Genomic DNA, 12,121 nt, shown 5'->3' with positions numbered 1-12,121 from the left:
ACACAACTGGAACTGATGGTCAGGGGCCCCTTTACCTTTACCTTTACCTTTACAACCTCTGTTCAAAACAGATCCATACAAGGTTTCTGCAAACATTGCATTTGTTTTGTGAATTTAGTTATGAGTCACACAAATCACCACTACTGACACCTCAGGGTCCCTTCCAATTCTACAATTCTATAATTCTATGAAACCAGCTATAACATCTGAGTGGTTGTATTTCATCTCACCGCAACATGTGTGACTTGCTCTCATTGTCTGGTTACAATAAAAGGCAACTCAAATTTCATGTGGCAGTTTAAAAAAGGCAGTACTATAAAGTATTTATTGTTTGTAAAAGTAAAGGGCTGGTTTATGGCCAATAGAAAAAAAATTCTGAAGCTTAAAATTTATTTTGTTATTAGGTAGCCAACAGTTCTTCTGCCATCCTCATCATCAGCATAACTGCAAAGACAGAATCATATCTATGCTGTTATTGAAATTGCACAGTTTACTATATACTTTTTTTTAACAAGGTCAGCTAAAGCTCTTGCTTCATACTTAATTTTTCATTTCTCTCCCTCTTTCTCTTTCCTTCCCTCATGTGTAAGCCTGAGGACAAGGCCTGTGTCCTTTTATTTTATGTACCTTCTTTGTTTTTGTACATGCTTTAGAATAATAGAAATAATAGAATTACTAGTAAATCAAGCCTAGCAGTAAGTGTAGACAGAACTATTCTTTTTATGGACGCTACTTCAGCTATTGGAGGAGAAAGTGCTCTGACTTTATGCTATTTTCAATAGCATGTTATCTATTAGTCACATTAAGGAACAATCATCAAGTTTTTTATAAGCCATTAGAAAGAGAGCTTGCATGAGAATGGTGAGAGCATGAGACACTAATTGCCCTTGCTTGTGTGATTTATACAAAGTTATATTTCTTTCACAGCTTTCCTGTTCAAAATTAGAATCATTGGTAGAACCAGGGTTTTATGTCTACCTTCAAAAGAAAAACATATACGGTCACAACATTAGGGGGAAACTATGGGCCATATTCAACTTAATCTTTGTACTAGAGGAACCCAATGCAATGATGCCTGCTATCTCCTTGGGCTACATGCCCCTTGTGTCCTCCCCAGGTCTGCTCCTGTCAGGAGAAACTCCCTACCCAAACAGCAGATTTTTTTGGGGGGGGGGATAGAGGGAAGCTTCACTGATGGAGCAATCTCCTTAGCACTTTGTTGAATACATCCCTGTGCATTCCACTGCAAAGTGTCAGCTGGAGTTCATAAAAATGCAAACACAACTGAACAGATAAAATTATCCTATTGAAAACTATACAAATTAAGACTTGGAGAGCACCATAGTCACCCTTATTTTAATGTCAGCCCCTAGAAATTTTGTAGGCTGCATTAGTAGTGCCTGATTGTTTTGGTCTGCAAGGAGAAAAGTCACTTAGAAGTCAGATGTTTGTCTTGGATGAAATGATGATAATAATGATGTTAGCTATTTTATGCATGTGGTTCCATATGCAAATAGCAGTTTTAGCGAAAGATCAGTGCATGAAGCAGTGTTTCAGTATTTCCACCTGCACACAGACAAACACAATTTTGGGATGGAATTCTCTTAAAATGTTGAAGGCAGTACACTCTGTCATCTGTATTTTAGAATGGTTAGATCTTGTGGATTCAATACTGTACCATTGTATCAGGAAGACTAGGTCAGAAACTACCATACCAGGGACCTAAGTTTCTTAGAGCAGACAGATTGTTCAGTATCAAATAGGTGCCGCATCAATAGATTCCTTGCTTTGCTAGAATGGTAATGGTTGTGATGAAAAGTCAGAACAACATTGCCTTAAATTAGTGGCTTTCACCCAGCTTCTCTCATGTAAATCAATTATAACTTAGGGAAACTAAACAAAAGCGGATAAATTCAACTGAAGGAAATACTTAAATATTCTGAAATATTTCAGCCTGTGTGAAAATAGAGAGATAACCAGTTTCTGCTAAACAATCAGCTTTTGAAACACATCCTGGTATAGAAAAAAAAAGGTCTAAAGTGTTTAAGAATCTAGGTTCAAGCACTGGTATAACATTTTAACCTTTTGTTCAGAAAAATACATTAAAATTATGATATTCTGTGTAGCTTTTTTTTACCACATATTCCTGTTGAGCTAACCATGCTCGATATGATTGAAAAACTATGCAAAAGTATTTGAAGACACTAGGTGGTATAAGACAAAGCCATATTCGGAGACATCCCTTGGGTATTAATGAACTTAGATTAGTCACAACTAACCTAAGTCCATTGACTTCAGGGGGTCTGCTCTGCATATAACCTAGCCACATGCCCCCCTCTAACTTGTTCAATTACCTGTTCCTCCCAATTCGGTTTTATTCGAGAGGCAGGGAGTGACATATAGAGAACTTTGAGTTTTACAGTACAGTGGTACCTCGGGTTAAGAACTTAATTCGTTCTGGAGGTCCGTTCTTAACCTGAAACTGTTCTTAACCTGAGGTACCACTTTAGCTAATGGGGCCTCCTGATGCCGCCGCATGATTTCTGTTCTCATCCTGAAGCAAAGTTCTTAACCTGAGATACTATTTCTGGCTTAGCAGAGTCTGTAACCTGAAGCGTCTGTGGTAGCCCAAGGTACCACTGTACTTCACCTCAAGCTTTCTTTTTGACAGTATTCAGAAATGCTGCCAACAATTTTCCAGGGCCTGCTTTTATCAGGGACTGAACACCACCATCTGTGTACAGTACAGCAGAAACAGTTTTTGTGACTGACTTGGGCACATGATTACAGGAGATGATAAAAATACAACAGTGTTGTTGACATACAGATTGAACAGGATAGGTGCTTGTGCAACCTTGATGAAACCCTTTTGAGGATGGCAGAGAAGCTATCCTCTCTGACGTATTTTGTACCTTCAGACATATATTATTATATTAAAAAATAATTATAAGATGAGTATTTTACCTAACAACAGCAGAGTCCTATCTCAGCTTTCATAGTCCGTATATAGAATTTATTTTTAATTGTTCAGTTTAAATCAGTTTCTTTGATTCAAGAAACCTCTGGGCAGTCCTTTGTGGTTTTGCCAGATTAATTGCTTCCACACAGAAATTGCCAAGAGAAGAACATCACAAGATAGCCTGGCCCTTAGTTCTTAGAGGGCCAGGGGGGAAGGTCAGTCCGTGAACTCCAGTTGATAATGTTCAAATTGGTTGATACGTTTTTAAAGAATAGTACTGCTTTCAACTTCATAATACAGCAGAATGCAACCATACAACATGGTTGACCTAGAAACATCATTTTTTGCACTTTTTTGTGGGATGCTAATCATTATGCACACTGACTGCCTCAGTGCCACTCAATTGCACTGTAATAGACATGCTGGAATTTCTGACACGACACACACTGCAGTCATGCTCTGCAGCAATAAATAAGTATACTCAGCAGAAGTTCATTTGAAGGTGCTGTCTCAAAAAACAAGTACAGGACAGTGCAGTGGGATTAGCATTGTGGCCAATATGTTAAAAGGGTCTTTACTATTGATAAGAATAGATAATAGATGCTGATGCATGAAGATGTAAACCATAAATAACATTTTCCAATATGTTAATTGACAGGCATTTGACCAGTTATGCCTTTCTGGACCTGAGAATATGGGAGGTGAGTTTTACCAGCTATCCTTTAGACTACTGTAATAAATGTTGGCAGAACGTTCCCTGCGTCTGTAAGCCACAATTCATGAGAAATTTAGGCTGCATTGGAAGATCACACACTGCAGCTTCCACACTTCAGCATAATTATATTGTATTGTGGAAATTGGATGACTGTGGTTTTGGGTTGTTTTTTTTAAGATACAGTATATGTTTTAATGTATTAATCCATTGATTGTTGGTGTATTATCAGACAATGTTGCACATCACCCTGAGTTCCCTCAGGAGGAAGGGCAGTATATAAATATAGTAAATAAATTTGAGACAGTATAATATAATAACACGCATAGCAACCTTTAGAGCACACTGTTACATCAGACTGCTCCAGCATTAATACCAAGAGTTCCGTAAAGGTCAGAGTTGTGGGTGTCAGGATATGCACTTGTTGATGCCCAGTGGGACTTCCTAATTTGGCTAAAGAAATTAAGGATAAAATCTTGGTTCCATTCGAGCCTTCGAGGCTGCTTATGTTATAGTAAGTCCCTTTCCTTGTATGCAGAGGGTTAAGGTTTCTTCTGAACAGCTGTGGTTGTGCCTTTGCTTGGGTAAAGAATGAACTTCTGTTCAAGAAAAGAAAAGGCTGTTGTGTATAGATCTCTTTCGATACACTTGTCTGGAATGCAGCTAGTGACCAGTGAAGTCTGGATGTCAGACTGAACTTAAATCAAAAGCACCCCCCCAACACACACACACACACACACACACACACACACACACACACAAATGTGACCAAATGAATATGAACTCTGACAAATGTAAACAAAGCTTTTTTAAAAGGGAGGCACAAACTACGAACTATTCTTAACTCAAGAACGCTTTATTCATAGATGGTCATTTTTCATTTTAATATTTGGTGCACACACAAAAGAGCTGTCAGTGTTCTCATGCATTAAATATGTATTTTATCACAGCTACAGTAACAGCTATAAAACTATGACTGTGAACTGTTCCTTCAATAAAAGAAATTTCTAGTTAGAAATACAGTACAAGCTTGGTGGGATTTTTTTTGTTTTTTAAAAAATATTTTAGCTGCATTTGTATATTCACTTGTCTGGGAGTAGTTCCCATTCAATTCAATGCTTCTGAGTAAGCATAAACTTATTATAAAGTGTGATAGATAAGCATAAACATATTGTTAAGTGTGTTATAATTATACACAGTTTTATATGTAGTGACACTTATTGCTAGAAGTCTTTCCCCTTCTTTTCTACTTAATTTAGGTTTTACAGAAGACCTGAAGAAATCAAAAATAATTTTTGTAATAGGTAAGTAGGAACTTCATAAACCACTCTCCCATAGGCAGCTAGCATTTCTGTTTACAAGTGCCCACCACCACATGTTAAAAATTATTCTGGCAGCTACTGCGAAATTATAGATCTACAGCTAGTTTAGATAATTAGGCATTTCCAAATGCTGGACTCTTTAGTGGTGGCAGCCCTCACCCTCACCTATCTGGGGGCAATACTTACATCATACAGTAGATGAATGAAACAAACTGCATCTGTTGGGGAATCGTATACATAATTTCTGAAAGGGGACCGTTAATTACATCCTAAGGGACATGTCTGGAACTTGTGTCATAACAATTTCCTGTGCTATTTCTAGAAAAAGAGGTGCTGCAACTCACCACGAACACCTCCCTTGTTCTCTTATAATGGCAGTGGCACCCACCTGAGAGATGCCGGAACTAAGTTCTGGCTGGGGAAAAAAATCCCTGACAATTTTCATTATACTACATTTGTGGGAGATGATGGGTGGTTTGAGGATGAAGCATGAGAAGGAAACAGAGAGCTTGTGCGGGGGTTTTCTGGAGGTTCTATATAATTATTCTCCCCCCCCCCCCGGAAAAAAAGTTTCCATAACTGGTTAAAAAAATGAATGCAATAGTATTGCTTTCTAAAGCCAAATTTACTCTGAGTTTATTGCTAAGGTGGTTAATAATTTCAGAAGTGATTGTTAGTAGTATTAATGGAAATTGTCATGGCTTGCAGGATTGGCCCCATATAAAACAACCAGATTAGCTCTTTTACAATGCAGGAATAGGGTATATTGAATTAGAACCAACCATCTCTCTGAACTATTTACACTGTGGGCGGCTTGACTACTCTAGGTTAAATTTACAGGAGAATTGTGACCATGTTGTGTCATTCCATAAATAGAGCATAGCTATTTATTTATTTTATAAAATTTATACAATGCTTGATTGTTAAAAAAAAACAAAACCTCAAAGTGGTTATGAAGAAAGAGTTATTAGTAGGTATTTTGATCAGTCCCCCCCTCCCCCCAACCAAGGCTGGCTATACGTTATGTTGCTTTTCAGCATTCCACATTTTTTAAAAGACAGAATCCAGACAGATTGTCCATGAATCATAAAAGTAAATATAACTTCATAACTTTTTCTGTGTTGTTATACAAGAGTGAGATACTCCACATGGTAGGTTTTTTTAAATAGCTAATAGGCAATGAACTTAGAACCAGACCCCAAAGTTTTGTTTTGCTATAAAGAATAGTTACTATATTAGTATATTAGATCCAGAGAATGAGGTCCAGTTCACACATGCATATGTATCTCCTGATTATTCAACATCGGATTGTTACCTGATGTTGGAGTTTGATATCATAACTATTTCTGTGGTGTTTGTTCTGCTTGCACACATATGGTAACTGTCACTGGATGCTTCAGTCATCACAACAGGCCTGCGACTCTGTTTGCTGTTAGAGAAAATGTCAAGATGGGCTTGCTTTGGTTGGAGAAGGCATGATTCAGAACCTAACTTGCTTCTTTCTCAAAATGCACCATGTGGCATTCATGCTAAAACTCTCAACTGTTCTTTTTTTTTTTGCTCCTCACACATTTCCACCACGATGCATCAGGCATACAAAGTCCTGAAAAGATGGGGAAGTTGCTATGGCAATTGCCAACACATTGTAAAGGGGGGTGGGAATATGCATCCCTTTCTTTGGAAAACACCTGAAATGCTGTACTATGCAGGAGAGAAGAATGGTCCTGGCTTTGCAGCATATTTTGTGTCTCAGAATGGAATGGGGGAAATGTTTCACTGGAACCATGTTTGCATTAGTTGGACGAAAATAAATACACATCTTTAGCAAGTAACTCGAGAAATTTCACCAATGAAATGTGATCCTGTCCCCTCCCCCTGCAAACTGTGTTGCATTTCTGCTTTAACTGAACCAGACTTATTTCCTTCTGAGTGGACGTGCACTGTTATTCTGTGAGCAATTCTGGCATGCATCTCGTGTGACTGGCAATTGCTTTTAATATCCAGATTTTTTAAATTGTTGTCTAGAGCAATCCAAACTCCACCCCACCCCCCCACTAATCCGGCATGGCTTTGGAGTGGCAGGGCCTTGGTCACACCTGCAGCCCCTGCTGTGCCCAGCAGCTGGAGTGCAAGGTGGGGGAACAGGCAGATCACTGCACCGGCCCAGAGTTGGGGCAGTGATCAGCCCCAATGCCATCACAACTCATGATGGCAGCAGGGCTAGCCAGCAACAGAGCATATGCCCAGGCTGCCCACGGCGGGCACGCTCCCGAGGGGGGCAGGGCGCGGAGGGTGCCCTCCCAGGTGCGGGATAGCCACTTAGGTGCATGGAGCAGTGTGCGTGCCCTGCAGCCAGGAGCTGAGTGAGCAGGCGATGGCAGACATTTGGCACGCTGCCTCCCCGCGACTCCCAAGTCTCCCCCGATCTGTCAAAACAAAGGAGGAAGAGGGGAATGCCACTGGCAAAGCAGCGCAGCTCCCCCCCTTTCCCTGACGGCTCGGGGTAGGCTTGGGAGTCATGGCCAGGTGGCACGCCACACATGTCAACCCCCCTCAGCTAAGACACCTGGGGTGGTCCACCCCCACAGCCCCCCTTCCCCAAGGCTGGAAAAGAGACACCTCTGCTCAACTGAACACACTGTTACCCAGTGCAAATAGGGTTTGGATTGTTTTTGTAAAATATTAAACTGCAACAGTAGCTATTTTGGCACATGGGCCATTTGAAGCTACCAGAACTCTTTGCTATGGTGACAGGCCCTGGGAATGCTGATGGCATGTGTTGCCATAGCAACTCACCAACTTGTTGCTGTCAACCACATTTTTAGAATGTTCTAGAATCAGCTTAGAATTAAAGTTCTGCTTTTTTGCCTCTCTAGTCAATCCTTGCTGGTCAGTTCTGGCCATTTCTCTTTGTTCCTGGTCTTGTGCATAGTTCCACATATCATAATGCACTGGAAAAATTGTAGCGCCAGTGCGGTGTACTGGTTAGACAGAGTATTAGGTTGGGATCTGTGCACAGCTTCTTGGGGCAGTCGCAGTTGAACTTCCCTTATTATTTATTTAGAAATTTCAATGTCTCCCTCTTCCACTGTTAAGCTTTTAATGCAGCTTACAGTATAGAAAGAACAATACAGAGATAAAAAATCCCAATGAAACTCAAGTAGAATAGTACAAGAAAAGAAAGGAGAAAAGATATTTCATTGAATGCTTAGGCAAATAAAGCAATTATAAATTGGCAAAGCTGGCGCTGCACAGACAGGATGCTACCAGAAAAAAGCCCTGGCACCCATTCCTCCCCAATTCCTCCCCACCACGGGCCCAAGCAGTAAAGGAAGTGGCTGTTTGAGCAAGACATCAGAAGCTAGTCTCAACAAATAGCTAGGTTTGTACAAGAGAAGGCTGTCCTTCATAAACTCTGATCTGGAGCCATTTAGAGCTTTATAGGGCAAAAAAACACTAGAAGGCAATGGTTTTTTTAAAAAAAATGCACATTTAAATTTAAGATAAAACAGTTGAGCAAAAGATTTCTTAATGAGATGCTACTTTAGGAAGAAGTTTTAAAACTAAGCTGATAAATATTCTTTCCCCCTTCCGGATGTAAAGGGAGAGGTGGGCTAATTAAAAGATTTGGCAGTAATTAACTGAAAATGCAGTCTAGGAGCCAAATAAATTAGGCAGCTATCCTGCTATTCCAGTCTAAGGACCCAGTGTAAAACTTGAAGCTGGAAGCGCAAATATAAGAGAGCCAATTATAACAGGCACATGTGTTCACGCACACAAATACAAATGTTCAAAGCTTGTGTATTTTTCCCTACTGTTTTTTTGTTAAAGCCCACACCAGAAAAGAGGAGTCGATTTCCCTCCCACTTATGCCTCTTTCCCCAATCAGCCAAGAATGCCTGAGCAGCATCACAAACTGCAAGCCAAAACAGAACAAACGCCTAAATTGGCATCCAAGCATGGTGGCTGTTGAGCTGCTATCCCAATCCCAGTCCCGATCTCAGTGTGTATGTAGGTGCAACTTCATTCCCAGAAATGTAGTGCCGATAGACCACATCTGTGCTTGGGTATGTGTGCTGTTAATCTTGTGTCCTGGGAGGGGAAAGGATTTGCCTTCACAGTTTAAAAAGTATCCTACTTTAGGAGTTGGGCTCAGAAAATACCTGCATGCACAAGGGCACACATTCCCAGAAGCCAATTCCGAACTCTGCAGTTCTTTAAACTGCTGAGGTGCAATTCCCCCTCCCAATGTCTCAGAGAACATGAATCTCAGGATGGGGAGGAATTGACCTGTGGGAATGTGCCCCCTCTGGTAGCTGCATATTGGTCTGTGTAAATATTTGCAGTGTAGTGCAAAGGCAAGAAGCAGCAGATCCTGTCAGTTTCGCGGGCCAGGGTCCCCCCCCCCTTATAAACAAGATTTCCCTACATGGTTCAGGAGTCCTCGCATCTAGGGATTACCCATGTTTTATGCACTAGTTGCATCTGTACACGCAGCATTCGCTTTACAAATGTCAGTGGGACCATCTATTACTAAAATAATTCCAATATAATTAGAAAGTTTGGGCTGGGTGCCCATCAATATGCAGACGATACCCAGCTCTACCTCTCTTTTAAATCGGTACCAGTGAGGACAGTGAAGGTCCTGTGTGAGTGCCTGGAGGCGGTTGGAGGATGGATGGTGGCTAATGGATTGAGGATGAATCCTGACAAGACAGAAGTACTGTTCTTGGGTGACAGGGGGTGGGCTGGTGTGGAGAACTCCCTGGTCCTGAATGGAGGAACTGTGCCCCTGAAGGACCAGGTGCGCAGCCTGGGAGTCATTTTGGACTCACAACTGTCTGTGGAGGCGCAGGCAAATTCTGTATCCAGGGCAGCTGTCTACCAGCTCCATCTGGTACGCAAGCTGAGACCCTACCTGCCTGCGGACTGTCTCGTGAGAGTGGTGCATGCTCTAGTTATCTCCCGCTTGAACTATGTAGTGCAGTGCACTCTATGTGGGGCTACCTTTGAAGGTAACCCAGAAACTACAACTAATCCAGAATGTGGCAGCTAGGCTGGTGACTGGGGGCAGCCACTGAGACTATATAACACTGGTCCTGAAAGACCTCATTGGCTCCCAGTACATTTCCAAGCACAATTCAAAGTGTTGTTGACCTTAAAAGCCCTAAACGGCCTCGGTCCAGTATACCTGAAGGAGCGTCTCCACTCCCATCGTTCTGCCTGGACACTGAGGTCCAGCGCCGAGGGCCTTCTGGCAGTTCCCGCACTGCGAGAAGCAAAGCTACAGGGAACCAGGCAGAGGGCCTTCTCGGTAGTGGCGCCCGCCCTGTGGAACGCCCTCCCATCAGATGTCAAGGAGATAAACAACTACCTGACATTTAGAAGACATCTGAAGGCAGCCCTCTTTAGGGAAGTTTTTAATGTGACATTTTAATGTATTTTTAATCTTTGTTGGAAGCCGCCTAGAGTGGCTGGGGAAACCCAGCCAGATGGGCGGGGTACAAATAATAAATTATTATTATTATTATAAAGTTATTGAAACCAAAAGATTAGATCTTAATATAGGAGCTGTAAAGGACAGAATATATGTAGTTTTCACAGAATGCTAATAATTCACACGAGTCATGAAAGGATCTGGAGTTCTTTGAAAGCTTTTTCTGGATGATCAAAAGTTATCTGTGCTTTCTTTCTTTCTCTTTCTGAAAGTATTTCCAGTGAGAAATTAATTGAGATGCTGTTGAACCAAAGGGAAGATTAGTGAAAGAAACTTTTAAAGCAGCCCACAAAGTCATCGGAAATATTTTTTTCTTTAAAACCTGAACTGGGCTATCTGTCAAGACAAGCTTGCTCTTTGTTTGAGAGAACAGGCTGTTTTGAGATGAGTTTGTTCAGAAAATATTTCTTTCCTTCTGCTGCTGCTTTCCTATCTCTTAATGATCAGGAGCCTGAATCAAGGAGTCAATAGTGATTCACTCTCAGCTGTTCTGCTTGGCAAGCATCCATTATGGACCAGCCGCACAAACTCAGCACCTTGCAAAGGAGGATATGCACAACTCTTGTCATTTTATGCATTGTGGCCTTGCCTGCTCCCAACACAGAACTCCATAGGAAATCATTTTAACAGCGTGCATAGCCTCCTAACAGAAGATTTCTGGAGAGTGTTGGGTGATGTTTTAGTAGTGTTAGTACAATCCAAAGACCTACTCTTGGATATTTATTTATTTAATTCTTGGAAATATTGCATTCCCACTTATAACTCCGTAATTGGGTTTATATGCTGGATGCTCAGTATTTTTAAGAAAGTAAATCTATTATCTTAGTTACGAAGTGCAAGGATTAAACAGTTGTACGTACTGCAATGAGAACCTGTTAATACTGCACATGGGTTCACCAACTGCCTGTTGCTTCCTTTCTGTTACCTAAAGCACAAGGGCATATTATTAGCAAAATCAGTTTTGATTGCTGTGGTCTGTGTAGATGCTTTTGTTGTGATTTCCCCTTTCTCGTGTGAAAGGGGCCTCAGATTTCTAGCACAGATGGGTATTGAATAAATAGAACATCATTTACCGTAGTTAACTGAACTACCGGAGAGCTATCCCTGTTTGCTATGCAGAGAGGTTTTCCTGGGTGCATATTTTCATGTTTGCCTTATTGATCACATGCATATGTTGGATGGTCTTGGGTCTAAAGCAGAGGATTGGGGTTTAGCCTTCGGGGTTTTCTTGACCCATGACCAACTGCAACTGCATGTTACAAACACTCAACAGCACTTTCCCCACCACACAAACCAGTTTCTTGATATGAAGCAGTGAGGTGGCTTAGCCTTAGGGGAAGGGGTTGCTTAAATATTTCTTTACTCACTGCTTCTCCACACCAGGTCAGAGCTATCCATGAGGATATAACAGAATAGCACCACTTAATCACTCCTTTAATAAAAGTATCACTAGGATGTTGATATAAGCAGGTATGCTTCTAATGGTTTACTGTATCATAAATCAGAGCCAAGGTTCAATCTAGACCACAGAAGGGAAGATAAGCAGAGGCTACAGAGTTTATGGTAGGTGGACAAAACCTCTCCTCCACTTCCTTTGCTTTGGAGAACAGCCAGAGCACAAATAACAATAT

At 41.2% G+C, this 12,121-nt stretch overlaps 1 protein-coding gene across 1 annotated transcript in view; it reads left to right on the top strand.

Moving 5' to 3' along the window:
* Positions 1-12,121, top strand: part of AK5 (adenylate kinase 5) — an 84,041-nt gene that overhangs the window by 60,823 nt on the left and 11,097 nt on the right. The window contains exons 9-10 of the mRNA XM_035121631.2: positions 3,618-3,660; positions 4,931-4,975. Of these exons, the coding sequence (XP_034977522.1) occupies positions 3,618-3,660; positions 4,931-4,975 (88 nt within the window). The remainder of the gene's footprint in view (positions 1-3,617; positions 3,661-4,930; positions 4,976-12,121) is intronic.

This window comes from Zootoca vivipara, chromosome 7 (genome assembly GCF_963506605.1).
Source record: "Zootoca vivipara chromosome 7, rZooViv1.1, whole genome shotgun sequence".
In the NCBI taxonomy this organism is placed as follows: domain Eukaryota; kingdom Metazoa; phylum Chordata; class Lepidosauria; order Squamata; family Lacertidae; genus Zootoca; species Zootoca vivipara.
Note: the sequence above shows the minus strand (reverse complement) of the source record. Positions and strands in the feature narration are given on the sequence as shown.